Source organism: Marmota flaviventris, chromosome 9 (assembly GCF_047511675.1).
Source record: "Marmota flaviventris isolate mMarFla1 chromosome 9, mMarFla1.hap1, whole genome shotgun sequence".
NCBI lineage: Eukaryota > Metazoa > Chordata > Mammalia > Rodentia > Sciuridae > Marmota > Marmota flaviventris.
In genome coordinates, this window is record NC_092506.1 from 49191318 (window position 1) to 49217920 (window position 26603).

The 26603-nt window shown below is 44.9% G+C and overlaps 2 protein-coding genes across 2 annotated transcripts in view; one reads left to right on the forward strand and one right to left on the reverse strand.

Moving 5' to 3' along the window:
• The window catches only part of Rras2 (RAS related 2), a 123271-nt gene extending 112736 nt beyond the window's left edge, over positions 1-10535 (forward strand). The window contains exon 5 of the mRNA XM_071616374.1: positions 9632-10535. Within this exon, the coding sequence (XP_071472475.1) occupies positions 9632-9700 (69 nt within the window). The 3' untranslated portion in view covers positions 9701-10535. The remainder of the gene's footprint in view (positions 1-9631) is intronic.
• Spon1 (spondin 1) overlaps positions 1-26603 on the reverse strand; it is a 264182-nt gene that overhangs the window by 21730 nt on the left and 215849 nt on the right. The window contains exon 7 of the mRNA XM_027942322.2: positions 4316-4380. Coding sequence (XP_027798123.2) covers positions 4316-4380 — 65 coding nt within the window. The remainder of the gene's footprint in view (positions 1-4315; positions 4381-26603) is intronic.

The following is a 26603-nucleotide window of genomic DNA, read 5'->3' on the forward strand; positions in this document are numbered from 1 at the left end:
CCCTGGAAGTCACGATTAATCCTCTCTCTGCAACTGCCTCTCCACTGGTTTCATCTCATCTACCTTTTCACATTGGATCCAGAGTATTGTTATTGCTTTTTTTAAAATGCAAATCTGATTGTATCATCTTTCTGTTTAAAACTCTTCAATGATTTTCCATTACTTTTAATATAAAAATCAAAAATTAGTGTTGCATGACTTGGCCTTACACCAAGCTCTTCTTTGATTTCTGGATCCAGTACAAAGCCACTTAGTACCTTAAATATGCTTCGCTTCTTCCTAATATGTGGCCTTTGCACGTGACATTCTGTCTGGAGAATATTCCCCCTTCATTTTGCCTCTATACCTACCTAACTCCTACTGGTTCATTAGATCTTGGAGGGCTCTGACCAGCTCTGTGCCCCTGCTGAGTCAGGGTCCCTGTCACACACTCTCAAGGTACCTTATGCTTTTCTTCGCAGTCATTTATTTGTGTGATCATAGAGTAAATGTCTCCCCACTAAACTGTGAGCTCCACGAGGAATTCTGCTCACTGTAGTATCCCTAAGCACTGTGCATAGTACTTTTCTTCCAAGACTTTCAATAAGTATTGAATGAATGAAACATCTCAGTCATCCTTGATGAGAAACAGGGTAAGTGAAAGTCAAGATTTTGTTCCATTTTGTTTTGAGGCTGGAGCCAGACAATTCAGTGTGGCCACATGGTTGATTTCGTGCTGATCAGGTTGGAAGATAGATATTTCTTCATTCATTAAAAACTGAGGAAAGGAATGAGTTATTATTTAACCAAAGGGACCTTGTTATAGTAAAGGTATCAGAGTTAGTCAGCTGGATATGGCTGGAATTCTAGTTCCACTTTTGATGGAACTAGATAATGCTGTTGGATCTGTCATAGAAACTCTTAGTCTCTGTTACTTCATCTGTAAAATGGGCCTACCTCATGGGGCTACTATGAGGATTAAGTGGGATAATAAATGTAAGTGCCTACCAGGGTACTTGGGTGCATAGTAGATGCTTAAAATAAAAGGATTTCCCCTCCCTCTCTCCCTTCCTTCCTTCCTTCCCTCCCCAGGGATTGAACCTAGAGCCGCTTAACAACTGAGCCACACTCCCAGCCCTTTTTATTTTTTGAGACTGAGGCTGGCCTTGAACTTGCAATCATCCTGCCTCAGACTCCAAAATTGCTGGGATTATAGATGTGCACCACCACATCTAGGTTTCTTTCTTTATTTTCTCTCTCCCTTTCTCCCTTTTTCCTTCCTGAATGCCCTGTGCTTTGTAGTTGGCGTTTTTCTGAACCCAGGTTCCTCAAGCTATAAGACCTTCTTAGTGGTATAAAAATTGGCATCCACAAAATGTGGCCCACATGTCTCTAAATCACACCTACCCTGTGCCTCTGTCTTTTTGGAGAGGTTCTTCACAAGAGGCCCTGGGGCCTGGGAGCCAGGAGAAGTTGAAGAGAGATGTAAGCAAACAGGATTCAGGAGCCTGATTGCTTATTGATGTCGGTTATGCAAAGGGAGCCAGGGCCGTTGTGAGTTTGCACTGCTTTTTCTGGTGGGTCACTGATGAGACAGGCAAATGCCCACCCACCAGGGAGAACTCAGGGTAAGCAGAGCCTGCTTCTCATTGGAGGGAAAGGCATTTCCTGGGCTGGGGAGGTTTTTTCATTACCCTGGTGTGAACTTTCTTAGAGAGGATTTAGAGCCAGTCTTGGAGATCACAGCAAGATAAAGGCCTCCTGCAGCCAGCTGGGCTACTCATGGCCAACTGCTTCAGCGCCACCCAGACTTGGGCCGGTCCTGACCAGAGTGAGGAGCATCCTTCCAGACTCGACCATGTGCCTCCTGCACAAAGCCTTTGCTGACTTCTCTCCACCCCTTCTCTGAGCTTCTAGAGCTGCTCATATCCTCATCCTAAAACTGATAACCCTGGAATGTACCGGGCTACCATGGTGACATCATATTGTATACATTCTGTGTATATGGTGCCATCTGGATTTATGCAAAGTGTGGACTTGAAGTGGTAGAATTCTGTTAATTGTCTCCCTTCTGGGCTGGGTGGTCCAAAGACTGGGAGCTGCATAAAGGGCTGGGTACATAGTAGGGGATGAACCATTAGTTCACTGAATGGTTAAGTGGGTAGGTTCCAGGTGCCTGGCAACAGCTTCCCTGCTCCCAAATGGTACTGTGTGAGTGCTCCTCCTCCCTCTGCTCCTGCAGTCCCACCCCGGGGAGTCTTCCTTTTAATGTCCTGTACTTCCGATCTATCATTTTGCATTTGCTTTTTCTGCCAGTGAGCAAGATCTTACACATTCCCCATGTTGTTGCTGTCTGCATTAATATCATGGTTAGTGGATGCAGACTACTCCATAGAGGGGCTAGTCAAGCCATTATTCACAAACCATTTTCTGATAGTTGACCAGGAACTTCCAGACTTTGCATCTTTAAAGAATGAGTGAAAATCAAACTTATTCAAGGAACTGCATAGCATACAGGGTGGCCAAAGAGAGGTGCAGTGGGGAGCCCATAGGAAAAGGAGGACGGGCTGAAGCGTGTTATGATTAGCCTGTGAAGCTGAACTAAGTGTGGACGTGATCCTGGAGGATAAGAGTCACAGAAAGATTTTAAGAAAGGAAGGAACAGCAGTTTGGATTCTTAAAAGATCACTGTAGGGGGGCTGGGGTTGTGGCTCAGCGGTAGAGCACTTGCCTAGCACATGCAAGGCACTGGTGCTTGATCCTTAGCACCACATAAAAATAAATAAATAAATAAAATAAAGGTATTGTGTCCAACTACAACTAAGAAAAAAATTTAAAAAAAAAGATCACTGTAGTAACAGTGTTGATGAGAAATTAGATTAGGGTAGATAATAAAAGAGGAAAGAGTTGTGAAATAGTCCAGGGGAGAAAAATGGTAGTTTGAACTAATGGCCAGGTAAGGACTGATTTTTGAGATAAAAATGTAGAATCAATAGGACTTCGTGACTCACTGTACTACTGATGTTTCCCCACATGAAGAAGAGCAGGTTTATGTGAAGGTGATGGGTTCCATTTTGAACATGATGAGTTCAAGGAGAGGTGTTCAAGATACTGATAGATGTATCTACCCACTTACCTATCCATCCATCCATCATCCGTCCATCATCCACCCATCTATCCATCCATCATCTATCCATCCAACATCCATCCATCCACCCATCCATTGTCCATCATCCATCATGCATCCATCCATCATGCATCCATCCATCCATAATCCATTCATCCATTCATCCACTGTCTATCATCCATCCATCCCTCAATCCATGCATCCATGCATGTGCATGCATGCATGCATGCATCCATCTAAAACATCTAACTGGGGGAAGCTAATTTTGGGAATTGTCACCATACCTCTGGTCACTAAAGATTCCAGGGTAGATGAAATCTCCAAGGAATAGAGAATAGGACCTGGTGTGAGTCTGGATGTCCATGGTTCCTATTTGCTTACAGTGAGTGTACCTATGCACTCTGAGGGCCACTGGGGTAAGCAGAGACCAAGCCTACATTCCTGAGAAGGTAGAGGCACACTTGATACTCTGCACATGGGCAGCACCTCACCTGCTTGCTCACTTGATAGCTATTACTCCAATGACACAAGTGGTATGTGGTGGTATTATGGCTTGGATCTGGAATGTCCCCAATTCTCATGTGTCAAAGGCTTAATTCCCAATGCATTAATGTTCAGAGATGAAGCTTTTAGGAAATGATTGGATCATGAGGGCTCCAACTTCATCAGCAGACCAATTCGTTTGATGGATTAATAATTTGAGGGCTGGGGATATGGTTCAGTTGGTAGAGTACTTGCCTTGCATGCACAAAGCCCTGGGTTCAATCCCCAGTACCACCACCAAAATAATAATAATAATAATAATAATAATAATAATAATAATAATAATAAACGGACTACTGGGAGTTGGTGGAAACTTAGGCAGGTAGGGCATTTTTTGAGGAGGAAGGTCACTGGGGGTGTACCCATGGAGATTATATTTTGTCCCTGGTCCCTTCATTTCTCTCTCTGTGTATCCTAGCTTTCATGAGCTGAGCAGGTTTGTTTCCACACACCTTTCCACCATGATGTTTCTACCTTGGAGCCAGCTAACCATGGACTGAAAGCTCTGAAACCATAAGTCAACATAAGTCCTTCCTCCTTTAAGTTGTTCCTTTCAAGTATTTGACACAGTGATGAAAAGCAGACCAACACTGTGGCCATTAGGCAGGTGGCTTCCATTACAAAGGCAGGATGGGGCAGGGTGGGGCCAGAGTCTGTGCTACTTACACGTTGAGAGGCTGCCAGGCTGGCCACTGGGCTTTGGCTTTGATGACAGTGAGGACCTCATCACTCTGGAAAAAAAAAAAAAAAAAAAAGAACCAGAGATATTTAGTGAACAAAGCTGGATTCATCGACATGTGAGGAATTTGACATGGTGACATCATCTACCCCCATTCCCTCACCTGCTAGAGACTCTACCTGTACAATTGTGGAGCCATCTTGCCACAGAGCCTCAGCAACACCAGGAGGTAGGACTGAATGTCCAGTTGTGCCTGGTGCAGCCTGGACACTGATGAGCCCACTGAGCCACACCTTTGGTCTCCAGCTCAGTCCATTCCCTCCCCACTGGTATTGGAGCTCTGACCTGGACTTGGCCTGGATGAGCCAGATTTCCATATCATGTCCAACCTGAAGGGCCAAGTCAAGTGCTCTGCATCCAGGCATGAGTTGGGGCCTGCTTCAGGGTCAGTAGGAGCCACAATGCAGCCAACACTTGAACCCAAGCACTGTCATTCTCAGTGTCACTCTCCTGCTATTGAGACCCCCTCCTTGGACATGGAAGGCAGAACAGAGCCTGAGCCCTACATACTTTGCTGCATTCATGACATACTGCTCTCTGTTGCTTTGGACAGGGTGTAGAGCACCATTAGAGCATAGGGAAACTAAAACATCTTTTTGAGAAAGAATTTGATAATTAACACTTCGAAGGAAAGCATTATATGGTCACCATAAGGCAAAAATTTGAACGTTGTCGATGTTGCTTGATTTTGAGGTTTGGATGGGTTTTTACTTTCAGTTACACACTGAAAGGAGGGCATCATGATGTTTGCAAGGCTTAAGGCCTACAGAACCCCAAATTCAGCTTTGGCAGGGGCTTTTCCCAGAGTGATCATCTGGTTCTGGATTCCCCTTTCACCTGGCCTGGCCCAGTAGTGTTCAGACATCATTGTCCTTTGTGTATAAAAAATTCCAGAATGTCACCAGCTGGGGAAGGAAGAGCTTTGTTGCCAACTGAACAGATTCCTGAGTTCCAGGGAACAAAGACTCATGTGGCTATGCCCCAGTCCAGCTGTGTCTGGCAGCAGAACATGTTTGGGATGAATTGGTGCACTTCCCCTTGGTTGGGTAACTTGCTCAGAAAAACCCACAGTCCTGAGGTAACTGGAAGAAAGGAGGTCAGAGGTGTCTTCCAGGCCCCCAAATGATAAAATAAACTTCTGGTCCAAAGTGCTTCTCCTGCCACCAGGGAAGGAGTCATTGGGTGGTGGGCCTCTGAGGAGGGGGGCACAGCCAGATCCAGCTTGGCTTGGGCTTGTGTAGATAGTGCCAGGTGAGGAGAAGGGCAGAAGCCAGGCCCACATAACACATTGGCAGAGTTCCTAGCCCCCTGCTGAGTGCAGGCTTTCTGGGGTGCCCACTTTGGTTGGAGGAAACAATCTTCAGATGGATATACATTCCCATATTCATAGGTCTACACAAAAAAACATTTCCTAGCCCTACCTGAGTCGCTGCATTTCTCATGGAAGAATTATTTGTTTATTGTGGATTCTTCCTAGTTGGTATCTGAGAAGTGACTGACAGAAGGTGTTTACCATGAAATCATGTGGAACAGGAGCAATCTCCTGAATGCTAGCTCTGCATCTTCCAGAACCTCCATGTCTCACATGGACTCTTTCGTCTGACCCCAGAACCCTGCTCCTTCCCAGTAGGTCCTGTCTAGGTTCAGTACACATCTGCTACTCCCTGATCCTGACACGGGGTGACACCACCTTCCTCCAGCTTCCACCCCATCACACTAGACCTTCTGTGCTTGTGTCCATAAATCTGATCATACCCATTCCCAACCCAAAGCCACCAAGGGCTGCCTACAACTTCCGTGATCACTTCTGATTTCCTCATCATTGAGCTCTGGTCTACATTTTTTTTCTTTGATTTTCCAGAACAATGTTCACTTATTGTAGAAAATATTAGCATTGAAGCAGCACACAATGTAAATGTTGAGCACATTCTATCAACATCTATCCTGCCTTCTGTTTCCTTCTCCTTCTCCAGAATATTACAGTTTGGTATGTGTCTTTCCAGACCTTTTACTATGCTTACACAACTCTGTGGGTGTGTGCGTATGTACTATATGTAGCTTTTCCCATGAAAAAATTGCATCATACTGAAAATCTTGTTCTGCACCACGACTTTAGCATTTTTTCCTTAGTACCATATCACGAGAACATTTCCATCAGTACATACCGAAGGCCATTTACAATATATACTAAATATCATAGTTCCTCACTGAATTTTTTTGAAGTATTGGAAATCTTCAAATTATGGCAAGACAGGTGAAGACATAAAAATGAAATGAGATCCAAGTAATGAGATGCTGTCTGCTGACGTTCCTTTTGCCCTTGAAGAAATACTTCACTAAAAAATAAAATCAATGTGAGTGAGCTGAGGTGGCCACTGAGCTAGCCCTGCAGATTCACCTTGGTTTACAATTAAATCTTGGTTTTCAGGTTCCAGCTAATGACATATTGATTTTACTTTTGCAGTATATAACACAACAACAATAGTTTAGACCCTCCATTAGCGTTTATTTATGGTGATGAAATTCCATCTGCATTTTTGAGATCCGTGAAGTCTCCAAGGATGGGCAGTCCACATATGTGGCCATTACAGCTTCTGCTGTAAGTCATTTCATTCAGGTTATACAACATCTGTCTTATCAATGCTTATTATTGCTTTTTGTGATCCTTTGTATTATTCAGTGGAATTGGAAAAGAGCATATTGGAACATTTGCTCAAAAATAAACTATGTTTTTTTTTTTTGTTGAACATTAAAGTTCTCTGATACAGCCTAAGTTATACAAGACTGGAGAGAGTCTGGTTTATTTGTGGCCACAGATGCCCTGTAAATTGCTGAAAAACCAAATAACACCATTGTTATTGTACAGGTGGAATTCCATAGCATGGGTATTTTCCATTTAACTAACATTATTAGTGGATGTTTAATATTTTTTTTCCACAAATGATGTCTCTATGAACATTTGTGTACATGTTTTTTTGTTCACACACCCAAAGTTTCCTGCATCATTGATTGCTAGGAATGATCAAAGGATGAAGAAACTTAAAATTAGGGTAAGCCCTACCAAATTGCCCTCCAAATGCCTATACTAGTTTATACTACCAGCAAGAATGTATGTGTGCTCAGGTCCTGACAACTCTGGGCACACTGGATCCTGTGTATCCTTTTAGTATTTATTAATCCAGTAGCAGGAAAGTAGAGTGGTTGAAGGCCTAAGATCTGAGTTCAAATCCTGACTGCACTGTTGACTAGTTCTGTGTTTTCTGGCAAGTCTTTTGACCCCTCTTAGTTTTCTCCTTTGTGAAATGGGATCCATGTGTGGTTGTCGGGAGACTAAATTACATAGTTTAGGAGGTGGTAGTGCCTGGCACATAGAAAGTGCTCCATCAGTGTTAGCCATCATTCTTATTCTGAGGGACACTCAGCTGGAGCAGGCATTAGAATTGAGTTGCCCTGTTCAGGTACAGAGAATGGAGAATGGAGTTGCTGCTACAAACCCACAAAACCTCAAAAGAACTTTCTCTCATTTACAGACAAGATATCAGTTTCCGGGAGCATCTATGGGAGGCTTCTGTAGCTGGGCAAGCCTTGCATGGGGCTGCTGGGGCACCAGGCATTTTACATTCTGAAGAATGTAGGACTTAAATTCAGAGTAAGCAATCCACACATTAGACTTAAATGAAAAGCTTGTTTTAACAAGTCTCTAAGGCACAGATAGGATCTCCCAGGGATCCTCAGAGCCCTTTTACATCTCCCATAGGACCTTTTTCAAACAAAGTATTTCAAAGCATTCACACAGTTCATGCCTTGTTTGGAGGGTGTTAACACTTTCCCAAGGATACGCCAATTAAAATTAAATACCCAAAAGAAGCTACAGGTCATTTACGTCCACCTTTTATTTTGCTTTTGGAAAACATATTGGAAGATGTGTCAGCTGTACTTGTACCACACACACACTGTGCCAAATGGGAACAGCACAGCCCCCATCTGAGGTTCGATCCTGAGTGAGGAGGGTTCATGCAGAGTGACAACAAGCCTGGGACTGGCTGGAGGTGGAAATGACAGAGTCAGGTGATACAAGTCTACGCAGAGTAGAGAGTGAGAATGTGATCCGGTCAGGGCAGGGAGCCTGACCCTGCACTGGCCCTCTTATGGACTCTAAAGCCAGTACCCGGTAAGGGAGGGTTCTGAACATCTCAGCTGTGCCCCAAGCCAGAGACTGCTGGAGTCTGTCACCTCCTCCCTGCCTGGATCCTTGACTTCCCTATTCCTGCACCTTCCTGGCTCCTGATCTTTTGACTTCAATCTCCAGTTATGAACCGCAAAACTGTTTTCTCTTCACAAGTCCCTTGCTCCTGGCAAAGCTGCCCTGAATGCAGTCTTGGAGTGAGCTCAGCCAATTTGCCTGAAGCCTCTCCATGCTTTCTTCCCCCAGGAATAGAAGTGGGATGTGATTCCCTGATTAGGGAAGGAAAGGAATCGAAACAGATTGAAATAAGAAAAAGAACTGTTACAGATGTACTCGTTAGGCACCTTGCTAATTGTCTAGCTATAGCATCTCAATCCTCACAACGCATTGGCAAGGCAGGTACATACATATTTTTTAATCTTAGAAACACTTTTATTCGTCCAAGTTAATTTCACTGAATTTATGGTGAATTTAGGCTGAGCTAGTGTTTAAACCTCGGTCTGACTCCAGAGAACCCAGGCAGAGGGGAAAGGTAGAGAACCAGTCCCATCTCTCATGCTTGTGCTGAGCACAAGGCATGTCCTGGCTGATTCTGAGTTCTGTATATTGCAGCCACTCTGGGAGGGTCATCAGACGGTGTTCACCTTACTGTTGAAGTTCATGCTGTCCTGAGAACCAGCTTTGATGACAGAGGGGAAGGAACAGGCTTCCAGACAGAGTTGGAGAGAAAACTGTTTACTACTAATGAGGGGGAAACTGATGACCAGGCAGAGGTGCAATTCCAGGCAGACACAGCCACCCCACCCCTGCAGCACACGCTTTCTAATTTATGAGATTATTTCTTTCTCTTTTGCAGTACTATGGATTAAAGTGCTCTCCCACTGAGCTACATCACCAACGACTTTTTAAAAATTTTATTTTGAGATAGGCTCTTGCTCAGTTGTTAAGGCTGGCGTCAAAGTTGAGATCCTCCTGCCTCAGCCTCCTGAGTTGCTAGGATTACAGGTGTGTGCCACTGCACACAGCTCATGTGCTTTTTTTTTTTTTTTTTTTACAGAAACCTTTGGTAACAGCTATTATCCTCGCTGTTGCAGACAGGAAACTGAAGCTCAGAGACATCAAGTGACTTATTCAAGACCACCCAGGAACCATGATTCCAAGACGGTGTGTCTGACCCCCAAACTCATGCTCTTTCCACCTCCCCTGACATTCTTCCTGTTCCTCGTGTGTCAGCAAGAACATGGCTGATCCTGGTGGAGAGCTCTATGTTGAGGCACAGGCTCACCTGGATTCCTCTGGGAGGGTACACGGATCTCAGTGAGCACCGTTTAGGTCCATTATTTGCTTCTGCCCTTTCCCAGAATTCCCACTTACCATCCAACAGAAATGCCAATCCAGATGGCTTCCACCTCTGAAGGTAACTTTCCCCTCCCTTGATGAGTGTCCTGGTGATGAGCAGCAGGAAATGAGCCATTTTATGAGGTGATAACAGGGCTATAAGCACCTTTAAAACCACTAGTGCTCAACGGTAGCCTCCCATCAGGCTCTGGGTCTCTCAAATTGTAAATAAGACCAGACAGCTCATTTTTGGTGGCACTTTACAGTTTGCCCATGATCTCATGTGGTCTGCACGGTGTCCCTCTGAGGTAGTCAGGCGGACAGTCCCCTACGCTCAGATGAAGTCACTGGGACTTTCCTCTCCTCCCAAACTGCTCTTGTACGCTCACCCGTGACCTGTCCCAAAGCCCAGGGCGGTGACCAGCCTTTGGCTTCCATGACCGCCAGCAGTTGGACACAGCCAGAGTTTAATCTCCTGTCCTTACTTCACATCTGAACTGCAACTTGAATGCCAGCTGCCCGATGTTTTCATCTGGATGCCTAACTCATGCCTTGAACTTGACAGTGGGACTTAAACCACACTCCCGGTCTCCCCTTCCCCAAATCCAGCGTCTCTCCTTCTTCCCGTCCCATTAAATGACAATGCTGTTGTTCCAGGTATGTGTCCTTGACACCTCTCTCTCACACCCCACACCCAGCCCATCAGCACACCTGTCACCTCTGGTTCCAGAATATCTTCACCATCATCATTGGCCTGTCACCGTCCTGGCCCAAGCCACCACTGTCACCTGGATTACTGTCATTACTTCCTAGAGGTCTCTCTGCTTCCCCTCTCACCCTCTGCTGTGGTCTGAGTGTCCCCTGAAGGTTCATGTGTCGGAGGCTTGCCTCCCAGGGAAGTGTCGGGAGATGGTGCGGAGCCTGTGAGGTGGAGCCAGGTGGGAGGTCAGTTGACAGCATGCCCTTTAAAAGGACTAAGGCATTTCTTGTGGGACCCTTGTTAGTTCTTGGGTATAGACTGTTATAAAAGATTGGGACCCTGCCCAGACTGGCTTCCCAGGTCAAGGTGTGATCACTGGCTCCTGCACTTGCCTCCTCCATTGCTATCTACCATGACCTCATGCTACTGAAAGGGCCCTTGCCAGGACTGAGCGGATGCTCGCACCCTTCTGAACATGATAGAAATCCAGAAAATGAAGCCTAATCCAAGGCTGAACCTTCAATCTCCAAAACTGTGAGGCAAATAAACCTCTTTTCATTATAATGCTAATCACCCCAGGTATTACATTACAGCAATGAAAAGCAGACTAATATACCTTCCTCTAGGCTTCCCTTCATGCAATAGCCATATCATGACATTCCTCTGGTCAAACTTGTCCACTGGCCTTGCCTCTCATAATACATGGGGGCCTTGTGATGGCCCCCAAGGCTCTTTCCAACCCCATGACTTCATTAACCTCATCTCTTACTCTTGGTCCCTTCACCCCCTTTGTCTCAGCATCTCAGACTTCTTACTTTTCTCCAGACATGCCAGGTTCACTGTGCTTGCTGTTCCCCGCACCTGGAAGGCTTGTTGTCCCAGATATCAGAGCATCTGATCCTTTGTCTCATCTAAGTCTTTGCTCAAATGTCACCTTTTCAGTGAGTCCTCTGATGACCACAGCAGTTACCTGTCCCCTCCTTAACCCAGCACCCCCTCCCTGTATCTGAATACCTATTCTCCACACAATTTACTGTTTATGCTGCTTATTACTTTTTTTTTGGTATTGGGGATTGAACTCAGGGGCACTCAACCACAGAGCCACATCCCCAGCCCTATTACAGGTGTGCACCACCGTGCCTGGCTTGCTTATTATATTTTATCAACCCTCTTGCCCCCTGCTGGACTGGGAGCTGGAGGAAGGCAAGGATTTTTGGTCCATTTTGTTCATTGCTGTACTATCAATGTTGAGATCCTTGCTGAGAAGGCACATCATCAATATTTATTGAATGAATGAAAGGGTAGGACCAGGAAGGGGCTGGTGTCCTTCTGAGCTTCAACCTGCCTGCACTACATGGCTTAGGATGGATCGAGAGATGTGTGACATGATATTGACCTGGGCATTATCTGGAGAGCACCAGAGAAGCAGGTGAGAGCACAAGCCCCAGAACTGTGAGTGCTGTCAGGCTGGAGAAGGAGAGAGAAGGGAAGCCATGCAGAGATCACGTTAGAAACCACGGTCCCAGCTCATGGGTTCTGGGTCTGCCTCAGGAGGGCATCCAAGCAGCCTGCTGGCTGTGTGTAAGTGCCCGTTCTAAGCCTTGTCCCCTGGGAAGCCATCACAAGCTGCTGTCTGATCAGCTATTTCAAAGCCACAGAAGGTATCTGAAGCCCATTAACAGATCCACAAGAATAGGATGCGTTTGCACAGAAGCATTTCAAATTCAATTTCTTTTTATTTCGTTTCAAACACAGCCTGTAATTCCAATGGGAAAATTGCATAATGCTTGTAGATAACAATTTTCTCCTGAGACGGCTTTGTGGAAGCAGCTTGGTGTTTCTGAAGCTGGAGCGGAAGGGCCCTCAGAGCTGCTCTGGCCTCCCCACTGTCCCTCTAGCCACCACTGGCTGTGGTGGGGGGTAAGCTCTGAGGTCCTGCACCAACCCATGCCCTTCTGTAATGGCATCAGTCACAGGCCCTGAGTTAGTTTGTCCCTTGGTTATTGAAGAACAATCTCAGGCCTAACTTCCTTTTCTGGATTTTTATTGTATCCTTTTAATGTCCACCAAAGCCTGCTTCTGATCTGAATCTGAAGAGATCAGGAGGATGTGTCTCCCATCTCCAGTCTCGGGCTGCTCTTCCACAGCTCTTCTCCACCTTTTATCTTATCTCTAGTGATTAGGAAAACCTGAGTGCCCAAGCCAGAGCCTGGCAGTGAAATATGATATGTCAAGAACTATGTAATGTTTTGAACAACCAACAATAAAAAATTAAAAAAAAAAAAAAGAAGTAAAAAGCACAGAGAAGTAAGAAGAGAGTGGCATTGGGGAGAGTCTAACATCTTACAAATGACGCCAAATCTGAACAGGAGAGAAGGTGCTAAGCAGGAGCCATCTGCTTCCAGACAGGAGCCTGGGGAGGATGAGCCAGGGCGGGCCAGGCTGATGTGCCTCCCTCCCCTGGGAGCACATCTGTGGTCTTAGAGGTCTCCTTGCTGTTTTTCCATCTCTATCCTCCATCCTGAGGACATGTCCTACCTCTAAAGCCAGAGGTGGACTTGTCCTCCCTGTATTCCCAGCACCAGCCTGACTTGTGGGAGGTCTGTAGGGAATGTTTAAGGGATGAAGAATGAATGAATGAATTAAACAATTAATTAATGACAAGCTAGTAAAGCCTCTGGCCTTTGCTGCCCTCCCAGGGGAGTCCTAAGTGGTCCTCGGGGGTCCCTCATTCTGAGTGCAATGGGATGGGGACCCAGCAAGGGGCTCATGAGCAGAAGAGTTATGTGATGTGATTGACATTTGTAGGGGGATTCTGCTGGCTGCTGTGGGAGAGTGAACTGTAGTAAGACAAGAGGGGAAACAGAGATATTTGCAGAAAGCCATGCAGGGATCAGGTAGGTGACACTGTACAGGGAAGAGCAATAGAAGGCTGAGAAGCATGAAATGCCAGATGTATGTGTGTCCAAGGAGACTCAGCGGGCTCTGAGGATGGATTAGACGTGGGGTGTGAAGCAGGAGGGCTCAAGGATGACTCCAAAGGGAGGTGTCCAGGAGGCGGCTGGGTACACCAGGCTGGACTCAAGGGAGAAGTCTAGGCTGGAGATAGAAAATTTAGTTATCAGCAGGGAGGTGGTGGAGTCACAGGGCAGCTTGTCTGGGAGTGAGAGGAGGCAGAGAGGAGGATGGAGGAAGAGCCAAGCAACCCCTGAAGAAAAGGCCAGGGAAACAGGCGGACACCTGTGCTGAAAGACAACGGAAGCAGGTTCAGGAGCCGCAAGAAGGTGGAGCAGTGCAGTCAGCAAGGCCAGGCAGTTCTCCTTGTGGAGGTTCCTGTGAAGCTAAGTCAAGAAAAAGGGCAGTAGCAGGAAGGACAGGTATTTTTTTTTTTTTTTAAGATGAGTGACATCTGGGTGAGTTTGTATGTCCCACACAGAAGGGAAGCAGAGAGGGCCAGAGAGAGGTGTGCCCTAGCCGAAGTGAAGTCTCGAGGAGGGGAGAAGAGGTGAGTGCCAGACCTAGACTCTGGGGGGCGGGGAGATGGCCTTCCAGCCTTGCAAGAACACAGGAGGGGAGAGAGCACCGCCTGCTGCAGACGCCTGTGGGTACTGCCATTGTGGGGGCCAACCAGCAAAGAGGCATTCACCCAGCAGCTACTGATGGAGTCCCTAACAAGAGACTCCCAGGCGTGTCCTTGCAAAACTTTGGTTACAGTGCGGAGGCAGCCATAAACAAAGGGAGGGTTACACAGTGTGAGTCAGTTTTCTGTCACTGTGACAAAATACCTGAGGAGTGCAAGGAGGCAAGGCTTACTGTGGCTCAGCTCCAGAGGTTTCTAGGCCCTGATGCTCACTACAGCATGGTGGGAGTATGTGGCAGAGGAGGCCTGTTCACTTCACTGTGGCCGAGAAGCAAAAGGGAGAGGCTCGTAGGGGCCAGGGTTCCAATATTCCCTTCAAGGACACAACCCAATGACCTAACTTCCTTCTACCAGGCCCCATCTCCTAAGGGTTTTGCCATTTCCCAGTAGAGGCACAGGCTGGGGACCAAGCCTTTAATTCATGGGCCTCCGGGGGACATTCCAGGTCCAAACTACAGCACATACTGTGTCACAGTTGATTGCTTCTCTGGGGAACATAAAGCAGGGGAAAACGAGAGGCAAGGCCAGGGTGAGGGAGAGGGAGAAATGTTGCGATTTTAAGTGGAGTGGTGGGGGAAGGCTTCATGGAGGAAGGGAGTCAAATATTTACAGAAAGAGATGACAATGCAAATGAAAAAGGCCAGGGAACTCTACCAAGGTGAGAATACACCTTACGTCCTCAAAGGAGGTTTTCAGAATTAAAATAAAACATTTTAGGGGAAGAGAGAGAGAGAGAGAGAGAGAGAGAGAGAGAGAGAGAGAGAGAGAGAGAGAATATATTACCCCAAATCCTATCATCTTTATTTGGCAGCTGTCATCAATTGCTATATTCATTATTATGTCTTCATCACATCATTGAGATTGTAGCCATCACACATAACACACACACACACACACACACACACACACACTTACCACCTGTACTTTTGTATCTTTTTTGTTTCACCTTGATGGTCTTTGGCTTCATCATTAGAAGAGTCATCACAAATGACATTCTCTCTAAGACATATTAAATTTATAAAGCAAGGTACAGAAGAGTTTGCATACTAATCTATTTGTGTAGTAATCTACCTACCATTGAGCAAAGACATGGTGGAGATAATGACAGGGGTGTGTATGTGTGTGTGTGTGTGTGTGTGTGTGTGTGTGTGTGTGTCTGTTTCTAGTGCATAAAATATCTCTGGAAGGAATTTTAAGAGATTTAAAAAAAAATAAGTTGCCCCAAGGGAAGGGAACCCAGTAGACAGGGAGCAAAGAGAAGGCTGAGACATTGCCCTGTGTACCCTTGTGTATCTTCTGAATTTCGAACCACATCGTCATTGAACAAATATGGAAAGAGAAAGACAGTGACGAAGGTTGGAGCTGGGCACTGTGCGAGGCTGGGGAGGGAGCAGAGCTGGGGGGCTGGAGCCCACGCAGTGGCCAGGAGTGGGGGCAGAGGGGACAGGAGAGCTGCTGCAGGGCCCGGAATTCAGAAGACAGCCCGTGGGTTCTTTACTTGACAATTTCAAAGCCTGTTAGGCTTTGTTAGGCAAAGAGTATCTTTAAAATAAAAGCAGTTTCAAAAGAAATGAGAATTCATCTGCTTGAAGATCTCTTTCTCCGCTCAGGAGCATCTGACCTGGGTACCGGCAGCCTGTTTTGCTGGGTCCTTAAATACAAGAACATTTCGCTTCATCATCTCCGTTTATCCATTGATTTCCATAAAAAGCTTTCAAATTATTAAGTAATGAAACTCCAAATGACCTGGACGGGGAAGCGTGTCTTAAGGTACTCAGCACATTAGTAGCAAATAAGGTTCCTGGGAATGCTGCTTTCTTAAATGCTGCCATTTAAATGCAAAGTAACAGCTCTTATAAGCTGTAGAAGCTCAACCCTTTCCATTCCTGAGACCCCACATATTTGAGGAGAGACTTGGGAGATAATAAGAGAATTTTTGTGTTGCTGGCTGACACTAAAATTATGTCCCTGCTAGGAATTTGAGATCTCATGCACACACAAGCTGGCCTCTTCCAGCATTCCTGTGGTCACAGAAGTTTCCCTGAGTGTAAAATCCTCTTTTTGGTCATCACTGCAGCATCCTGGAGAAGGAGTTAGGGAACAGTATGGTGCAGTCAGGCAGAGGAGGCTGGGCCCCCTGTGCTGTGGGCAAGTTTGAGACAGTTGCTATACCCTGAGCCTGATTCCCTATCTGGGAAACACATTTACTGAACCACCTGATGGGCCAGGTTCTGGACACTGGGCACTGGGCAGTAGACAAGGACACCATCCCTGCCTTGTGGCATTGTCTTCTAGTGGGTTCACGATTATGCATGAGGATAAGATGAGACAACGGAAGGAAAGGGCCAGGAGAATGGCACCGAGAAGCACAGCTCTGATGGCTTAGTCACGACTGCAGATTCTACCCGTCCTTCTCAGGGGGTGTCGTTATCACTACCGCCCAACCCGGCCTTCAGTAAATCTCTCACCTTACCCGTTACACGTCATGCCCAAGGTGCTTTTGTGCTGGATCCCTCTGCCTTTATCTCTTGCCTCCTCAGTACTCCTCTTCTGGTAAACATTCACAATGCCCCTGACTCTCCAATCATCCTGTCCTATGACCTCAATCAAGCTGCCCTATAATTTGCTTGGGTATTTGTCCACTTGGGTATCTTTCCCTCCAGAACACAACTAGCAAGGCTCATAATATGCACCTGATCAAATCCAGAGCATGAATGCACCCTAAAGGAAAGTTTCTATCCCCAAATGTTCTATGCACATTGTGAGAGGATCTGGAAATTGTTATGACCACGACCCAAGGAAGTCCTCATAAAGCTTTGTGACCGTCATGCCGTGGATGCTTCTCAGGTTTATACAGATTCACAGCAGACGGAATGAGAGGAGATGTCTCCTAATGTTCTTCTTTCTCAGAAGCCCGTCTGAGGCACCCTGGGGGTCTGAGAGCATATTATTAAGGTCTCTGTACATCCCTGTGGGAATTTACACAATTATATATTTTTGTGAGAATTAAAAAAAAAATCAGTGTAAGGATATTATGGATCATCGCAAACATTTTCTTATCAAAGACCCCCTGGCAATTTCAGTAGCCAGTCTGCCATTGTTAACATCCTACTGGTGCCCCACACAATTCTATTGTGGGCCAGGATGGTGGACACCGCTGCTGCCCATGTCTCTTTTCAGATGGAGGAACAATGTGAAAAGATGGCTCTTAGCTGTCAGTCTCCTGCTTTGGCTGAATAAAACTGACTCATGATGGGCTGGGGTCGTGGCTCAGTGGTAGAGCGCTTGCCTAGTATGTGTGAGGCACTGGATTCGATTCTCAGCACTGCATATCAATAAATGAATAAAATAAAGATCCATTAACAACTAAAAAAACAAAACAAAACTGCCTCATGTGAGGCCACTTTCCCTCTCCTTCAGGGATGGCCCACACCCAGTGATCATCCAGGGGCAACGGGTCACCCCTAAACCAGGGCTACTCCAACAGAGGAGTTGGCAGAAGCCACTCCAGCAGAGCGAGTTGGCAGAGGCCTTCCCAGGGACCCAACTTCTCCCTCCGCACCTTCCTGCTTCCTTCTCGGCCCTCCTTCAGCAGTGGCTCCAAAGAACATGCTCTGATAACTCCCTGCAGTGAATCTGGACTTGGAGTCTGCCTCCCAGAGCACCCGGCAGTTATATTTAGGGGAAGAAAAGAGAGGCAGAGTCAAAAAATCAATGTCAGTCTCACCAGGTGAAGCCCAAAGGATATGTGTGTTGCTGTGTGAAGAGCGTGGCAGTGGTTGGGAGACCAGTGGGAGAGGCGAGTTAGCACAAAGCACCCTGGTGTCCAGGCACCAAAGGCTGAAGGCTCCAGGCCAGGTGGTCAGCACTGCCTCCAGGTTATGAGAATTTCATGTAATTTCCACAACACAGCATCACCTTCTACATTAAAGTAATCCTCTGAATTAGCATTTTAAAGGGTTTGTAGTTTTATTTATGTTATTCTTAATATTATTATTTTGCTTTTATAGTCTTGTGAGAGCCATAAGCATAGGAGTTAATATCTAATTATCTGTGCACATATGTAAATAATAATAATATGGTGAAAGTAATTATAACACAACCTTGGGAGATTGTGAGCTTGTATTTGCCCTTTAAAATAGGCCCCCTCTGTGACTCAGGCTTGGGAATTACCCAATTTTGTAGAGCATGGTATTAGGAGTCTGTGGTTTAACTATGTAACCTTGGGCTTGTTACTAATGTCTTTGAGCCTTGGTTTTCTCCATTGTAAAATGGGGATAATGGTATCTACCTTACAGGCTTGTTGCAGGATACAAATGAGCTGGCAAGCAATGAAAGTGGAATGCTCTCACAGTTCCTGATACTAATAATTGCTGAATAAATGGCAGCAGGTGGGACAGCACTAACAGTAAAGAATATGCCTCTCTTCAGGCTCTTCCCAGCCTGGCTTGGAAAAAGCCAGCTACTTGCATCCATCCTTGACAGACAGCAGGAGTATGGGGTTTCAGGTAAGTTACTTCCAACAGGGGGATCAGAATTTAATTTGTTTATAAGCTAGCAAGCCAGCAAATGCTGAAGCCCCACGTCACACAAACATGAAAGATTCAAGAAACCAAACCAAAACAAAACAAAAAACTATGAAGAGTTAAGACCTAAATTTAAATTCAGGGAACTCTACATTTAGAGACCATTCAACAAACAAAATAAGTAGGCTGAATATGGGTTCCCAAAGATGTCCACATTCTACCCCTTGGATCCTGTGAATTATATTTTATTTCTCTAAAAGGACTTTTCAAATATGATTAGATTAATGATATTGAGATGGGGACAACTAGATTATCCATGTGGGCCCATGTAAGCATCCTTATAAGAGGGAGGCAAGGGAGATTTGGCCGCAGAAGAAGTGAAGGCAATGTGAGATGGAAGTAGATGTTGAAATGATGTGGCCGCAAGCCAGGGACTGCCAGCAGCCACTGATTGGAAGCTGGAAGCCAGAAGAGGCCTCCTGGAACCTCCTGAAGGAATCAGCTCTGCCAAAACCTTGATTGTAGCTCTGTAGGATGGTTAGACTTCAGACGTCCAGAACTATCAGAGAATGAATTTATATTGTCTTAAGCCACCAATTTGTGATAATTTGTTGTGACAGCAACAGAAACTAATATAATTCCTATGAGCCCCACTTGCCCTTACAGTTAATGAGACTAGTGAAAATGAAATGAAACTAGTCATGAGAAGGGAGGAGTTGAGGGGAATTCCCAGTCTAATCTGAAGAGCTGACCTGATCCTGTCTCTCCATGTCCTTAGTGTGTGACCTTGGGCCAGTCAGTAAGCTCCTCCATGCCCCACTTTCTTCACCTCTAAAATGGAACTAAAGTTAACATTTAAAGTCGTGAAGATCAAATGTCAAAACACTATATGAATCATGAAACTATGTGAACTATTGTCATTATCATTACTTTCTTTGAAAAATTCAAATGGGAGATAGTGACCAAGATGCCACCTCTCAAGAAGATGGGCTAAGGGTACATAAAAATGTATTATCTCATGAATATTTCATTTAGGCCTGGAAATCACAGTTGTCAGGCCCCTGTCTGTAGTTCTTACAAAACACCACTTACTTAAACCAGGGCCTACCTTCAATTCCTTATATTTATTCATTATCTTGAATGTCCCCTCCCTGACTTTTACAATGCAGGCTGAGTATGGTGATGTTTGTCACTTGGAACTCTCTCGATAAGATGTTTTATTTTCTTTAAAAAGACAACATCGATAATCCAATCATCTCTAACTATTGGACAATTTTCCTGTACTTGAAAGTTTCCTGAAATATAACTCATGGAAATAATCATGCTTGAAGCTGTAACAATAAAAGTGACTATTATTTTTCAAGACTGTTCACACATCTTCAGTCTGTCTTCCCTGGCATCGCACCATCTCCTTAAGCAATAGGAACAAAATAGATCGCTTAGAAATTTAAAGTTGGATCCTATCAACAAAAATTTCCCCCATTTGTAATTCAGGTGAGAGTTTCCTTTCTCAGGTAGTAAGGAAAGGATTGCTGTTTTGATGGAAATCATGTTTTTTTTTTTAAAGCATTTTTATAATGGATTTTTCCTTATTACAAAATGTGTTCATTGTAGAACATTTTGAAAACAGAGCTAGGCAAAAGTAATCCTATGAAAACAATTTATAATCTCGCCACCCACAGATAACCACTGTTACTTATTCATTTTAAGTTGAAAAAAAGACACTTTGGTGTATCTGAGTGTGACATTTCTAAAATCACAAAAGCAGCTTAATTCCAATGATAACGGGAGCCTGGACTCTGTAGTCCTTCCTGCAGTCTGCCCTGCTGTGAGTGAAATGACCTGGCTTACAATTCACATCCCCAAATCTGAGGGATCACAGTTTTAGCTTTTGTGCCTTTGCATAAGCAACCCTCTCCCTGAGGTGGCTTTATGCCCTGCCTCACCTAGATAATGCCTAATGTCCTGTGCATCCAGGCCTTCCTGACCTCTCAGTTAGGGCACTGTGCTTCCCAGTGCCCCGTGTTGGCCTCTATCCCCATCCCCTATCATACGGTTCACCCCCCTCTCCCACTCTGAGGGCTTTAAGGGGACAAACTCAGGTTGTCTCCTCTCTGTCTACCTCTTCCCCACTGTCTAATACAGGATTTGGCACAAGAGAAGTATTAAATAAATGTTTAACAAATGAGAGAATCAGCAGCACCTCCCAGAACCTTCAAATAGGCTTCAACGGATCAAAACTTGATTTGCTTATAATGTTCCTGCCAGAAGTGGCTCAGAGAAATAAGGAAAATGAAACTCAGAGAGAATTCTCCACCCGGTCTCTTGCCAGACTGGAGCCAGATGAAAGAGCTTGTCATTTGTGACTAACTGCTGATCCTCAGTGGTGCAGAAGGGAGCTAGACTCCCCAGTGGTTTTTTGTTATGTTTAATTTTGTCACTTGGTTATTTTGTGACCCAGATAAGGACCAGTGGCAGGGCACCTGGCTTTGGAAATTCTCAAGAGACAAAGGACAGAAGACAGAAGAAAAAATAAGCTATGTCCAGGGACTATCATGGATTAGGAGTGGGGCGAGGTGAGGTCATGGTGGGTGTATTTACACCAGGGAAATTGGGAAACACTATAAAACAGAGTTTTTAAAAAATATTTTTCTTATTCAAAAAACAACAGTTGAACATTTAGTAGCACATTACTGGTGTGGAAAAGGAAGCCCTTGGCTGAGGCTGAAGGTATTTTTCTGATGAATATACAGATGAGGAAGGACTCACGTCATCTACTTTGTGCTGTGTCTCAGTGCTCCCCAAATCAGTGGTGCTTTAGAATTGGTTGGAGACATTTTAAGACTTTATGTTCAGGCCTGACCTTAGAGTGACTGAATTAGAATCTTTGGGTTGGGCACAGAATTCTATAGTTTTAAAAATGTCCTCAAGTTGGTTCTGGTCAATGGAATAGCATATGGAAATCTTTGATGTGTGTCTCAAGATTTTAAGACACTTCAGGAAGAAGATAATAAAGTGTGGCCTATGAGGACACTTATTTCCTAAGCCAGTCCCTGCCATGTATGGCCTCTGCCACCTGTCACAGCCCGAGGAGATCTGGCTTAAGATGCTGATGGAGGTAGTGGTGTATGTACAAAATGAGAGAGATTCTGAAAAGTTATCATCAGAAAAAAGCATAGTTTGAAAAATTTTTTTGGACATGCACAAAGCTTTATCAGATATGCTCCTTTAAAATGGGCTTAGGCCATTGTATCACCTGTCACTGAGTCCCCGACTGACAGGACAATAAGACACCTAGGGCACCAACATGATGCTAGTGGTCCTAGGAGCTGGTATGGTTTTATTCTCAGTAAATGCTGCTGATGTGGGGACAGGACAGTGACCCCAGGGCCAAAATCTTCAGAGGGCTGGGAATGACTAGATAGACCACTGGTGATGGCTGACACCAGGGTCACAGGCTGGTATGGCTGGATGCTGGGTTTCTCAAAGGAGCAGGGAGCATGTATGTCCCCTTCCATAAGATGAGACGTGAGAGGACGATGGGGACAAAGTGGCGCCTGAGCCTCCCTCTTGCCCTGCGTTATGTGGGGTGTGCCCCTTGTTGGGGAGGACTGGGGGTGGGCTGCAGAGTGGAGAAGAGGTTTGACAAGAGACACGGGGGAGGCCTGTGTGATGGGGTTCAGGAGGGAGGGGAGTGCTGGAGGACATATTAGGACCACCAGACACTTTGCACTACCCCAAATGTCATGAGCTCACCCAGAGTGGGGTCTGGCTTTTGCCCCCACAGCTATCTAGCTCCATACTATTATATGTCAGTTGTCCCTTTTATCACACTGTATTACAATTTTAAAAAAATGTGTTTATGTCCTAAATCCAAATTCTGGGTGTAGGAGAAACAGCCAAGGCCTTGAAATAAGACAGGACTGATTTCTAAGTATAATGTGGGTGTAATAATAACTCTACCTTGTTGGTTCTAGTGAAGAATAAATTAGATATTGTCTGCAAGCTCCCACCATAAAGTCTGAAATACAGTAGGTTCTTAATTAAGCTTTGACCCTCCTTCCTTGACTAAATCATTGTTGGTTTTCCACGATGTGTCACTATTCCCAGTTTCATGAAGGTATGCAAAATGTGTTGGTTGAATGAATGGGTAATTAATGAATGAATAAGTGAATTAATTAATGAATACTAATTTTCAGAACCACATGTTGTTGAGGAAATCCAGTGCACTCTGTCATGGATAAAAGGACTTCTCTTGGAATGCTACTAATTTAGCATGTAATCCAGGCTGGGTCCTCTATCCCATTTTCAAGGTCAGGGCCATTTCTTTAGCCTGACCTTAGTATAATGAGCCATGAAAAGCTTGCAGCTTTTTTCTATTTTAATCCTTCTGTCCATTTAATGGGCTATATTTTCCCTGGAAACAGTGGGGTGAACATCACCAAGATAATGAGTAATAACATTAACATTACCCCAGCATGATCTAGATATTATTCAATTAAAGTAATAACTCCTAATGCAGGAGAAATTGTTTTTCTCTTAAGAATCCAATTCAGCTATCAGCTCACCATCATATGCAAATGACAGAAATTACCTTTAAGTCATCGATCTGTAATGGGATGTTGAAATGGATTTCTAATTATATTTTATGATGCTATATTATAGACGTTCTTAAGGTCAGAGTTTATAGCTTGTCGTGTTTTCACTTTTTAACACTAGGCAATACGAATTGCTTTTTAAATATATAATGAACAAAAATTAGAAATTTTGGAAAGAAAACCTCTTCAAAAGCTTACTTAAAACAGCATACCAATGTCACCTTTGTAAGAATTAAAAAAAAAAAAAACTATGATTATTACTTATCTTTTATACAGGCCCATCGGAAGACAAGACGGGGAATACAAATCACCTCTGTATAGTAGAATTCAAGAACTTTATCACCCTAGATGTTGGGCAAACCAACATCCCGTTACAGATTGATGAGCATTCAGAGTATGATCCTCCCTTTTCCTGGCCCAGAACCTTAATTTTGATGGTATGTGCAGAGCGAATCAAACAGAGAACTGGCTCACACTACCCAAACTCTCAGACATAGAACACGCCCAACAGTGAGGGACCGGAAAGCCAAGTAAGCTCGGGTAGTCATGTGTGCTGGGCAGCACAGCCTCCCCATGTAGGGGCATATTTTGGAGAAACTATAATTTAACAGATAATGCCTGGAAAGCACAGAGGTTGAAGCAATGGGCTTTAGCTAAGTTGCTTTAATGGACAGTCACAGAGTTCTCTAAATCAGATGTTCGTACCTCCATTACTGGGCTAGACTTGCCTTGCAGATCAAAGTGTCATGTCATGTGCTCACCCCTTTTCTATCTTGGATCCTGACAAACTCCTCTCCAACTGCTCTTTTCCTAGAGGCCATGCGGACCACTTCCTTCTATCTACATTTTCTTCCTTCAGCTGGGCTACAAAAACAAAGAGGTGGCAGTTTTATTATTCACATTTGACTTTAGAGGATGTCCTAATTGTGATGATTTGAATTTGGTCATCACCTGCTTAGAAGCCTGATCTCAGGGTCACGCCCACACATGGTTGAGCTTGTATTTTCTAGGCTGATTCTCCCTGCTGCAGCTCAGAGAGAGCCTGATCGTCCCTCCATAGCCATGGATGTCCATAGCCCATCACCCTGTCCATACTGCCTACACTTTGATTTAGAGAGGGGTCATAACTAGGATAACTTTTTCCTCATAGTCTGAATTGAACTGTTCAAGTTTTCTAGGGAAGGATGAATTTCCTGCTGCTTTTCAATAAAGTGGAGCGTGACCATAGCAGGTAGGAACATTGCAATGAGAAGAAATGGGAAGGTTCCATAAATTAATGTGTAGAGGAAGAAATCTGTAATCCTCCTGGCTCTTCTAAGTGGGTAGATGAATGGCTCCAGCATTGGTGGCGGTGGTGGGGAACAAGGTGACGGGCAGGATAGCTTTTGACACCCAGCCAGCATGGGTAGACCTGGAAGGCAGGAGTAAATTCAGAGAAAATCGCAGGGCAGGGCCAGCTTCTTCCTTAGCTACGAACATGCTCCATCTGCTCCCCTCCCACCGAGTGCCTGCCTTGTTCATTTTCCACAACCCAGAGCAGCATTCAGTCCTGCACTGTTCAGAATTCACGAAACACAGAAGTTATTCTAATCAAATTGTCAATAGACAGAGCTCATTTCAACCTCACAGGCAACCGGGAAAACAAATTATGACAGAAAAAAATAAAATGGATACTTGCAGTTTGTTTTTCTAGGCTGTTCCTAACAGTGGTTTGGATCTGGGGTGAGACTGTCACACAGCTTTCTTTTCGGCACTGGACTGAGCCAAAGGATGGATGGGGGCATGGCTCAGGTAGCATATCATGGGTCTCTAGGCAATCCCATTCCCTACTTGTCACCAGGACCAGGAATATATTGGCTGCCAAGGCTCGACTAACACCAGAGGGCTCCAGGAACAAGTGCCTCTCTGATTTGGGGCTGACACTTCATTCATTCACCGCCCCTTTATTAGGTGTCTACTATGTGCACCAGGTCTGGGGACACAGAGATGATTTAGACATGGTTTCTGCCCTTGAGGAGCTCATATTTTATCAGGGGGACAGATGGGAACGTACGATGACAAGTCCGAGAGACATGGGCCCCCGGAGCTGGGGCTGCACTATGGAGGAGCTGCTCATTCTTTCAGGAGTGACGGAGTTCTTCCCCAGTATTTCACAACTTGCTTGACCTAAACAGGACACAGAGACTCCGAGGCAGCAAGGAGGACCTGGGAGGGAGGCGGCTCTCCCAAGTTTCCTTCTTCTCACAAGGAAGGGTCCTGGGAACCACTGATGTCACAGATGCAACTAAGTCAGTGAAGGCTCTGGGCTGTCATTAAATGAAATGGAAGAGGGCACTGCTGCATTTGTTTTTGCATGAATCATTGGCTGGAGTATATGGTGAAGTGTAAATTTACAGTGTATCCATCATGAGGAGGATCTGCTTGTTAGAGCAGATCGCAGGGCCCCGCCCCTAGAGTTTTTGATTCTGTGGGTCGGGATGGCACGTGATGGAGAATTTGCAGTTCTAACAAGTCCCCCAGGGAGAACCACTGAACCTCTACAGTGCTCACCAGTAAGGGGTCCATAAGTAACAGTTATTAATAGTATTAGGTGCTGTATTTAATAGTTTATACAAAGTAGTTAACCTAATCTTAGTAGTGCTACATTGTGATAATTATTATCTTTACTCTCCACATGAGAAAACAGAGACTCAGAGATCTCAATATTTTGTCCAAGATCACAGAGCTACTATGTGGCAGAGGTGATATTTAAACCCAAGTCTTTTTGAGCACAGAACCCCCTGCATTTTCTGCCACTCAGTTATGCTTCTCCAGTAAAGAAGTGTTCCTTTTTCTTTCTCTTTTTGTTTTAACACAGAAGCTAAAGTGATCCAACAATAAATAAGTGAAGTCTAGAGCCATAATACTCTTACTCCATTTCAAATAGTCCCCCAAATATATTATTAAAATTATCCCTCAAGAGCCAGCAAAGGCTATTTATTTCTTGAAAATAGTTGTAAAAATATATGAGGGAGCAAGGGCTGGCTATGCACTGAGCCTGAGGAGCCGTCTAAGCCAATAGCTATCAATCCTTTTTTAAAGGAATGGAGCATAGTTTGTTAAATCAAACTCTGCTCAGAACTCCAATATTTAAAGCAGACAGGAACAGGGCTGCTTTCCCACCGGTGGAACAGAGCTTGGTGCTGGCTGCAAAGATGCACTGAGAGCTAGCAGGAGACACGGAGCAC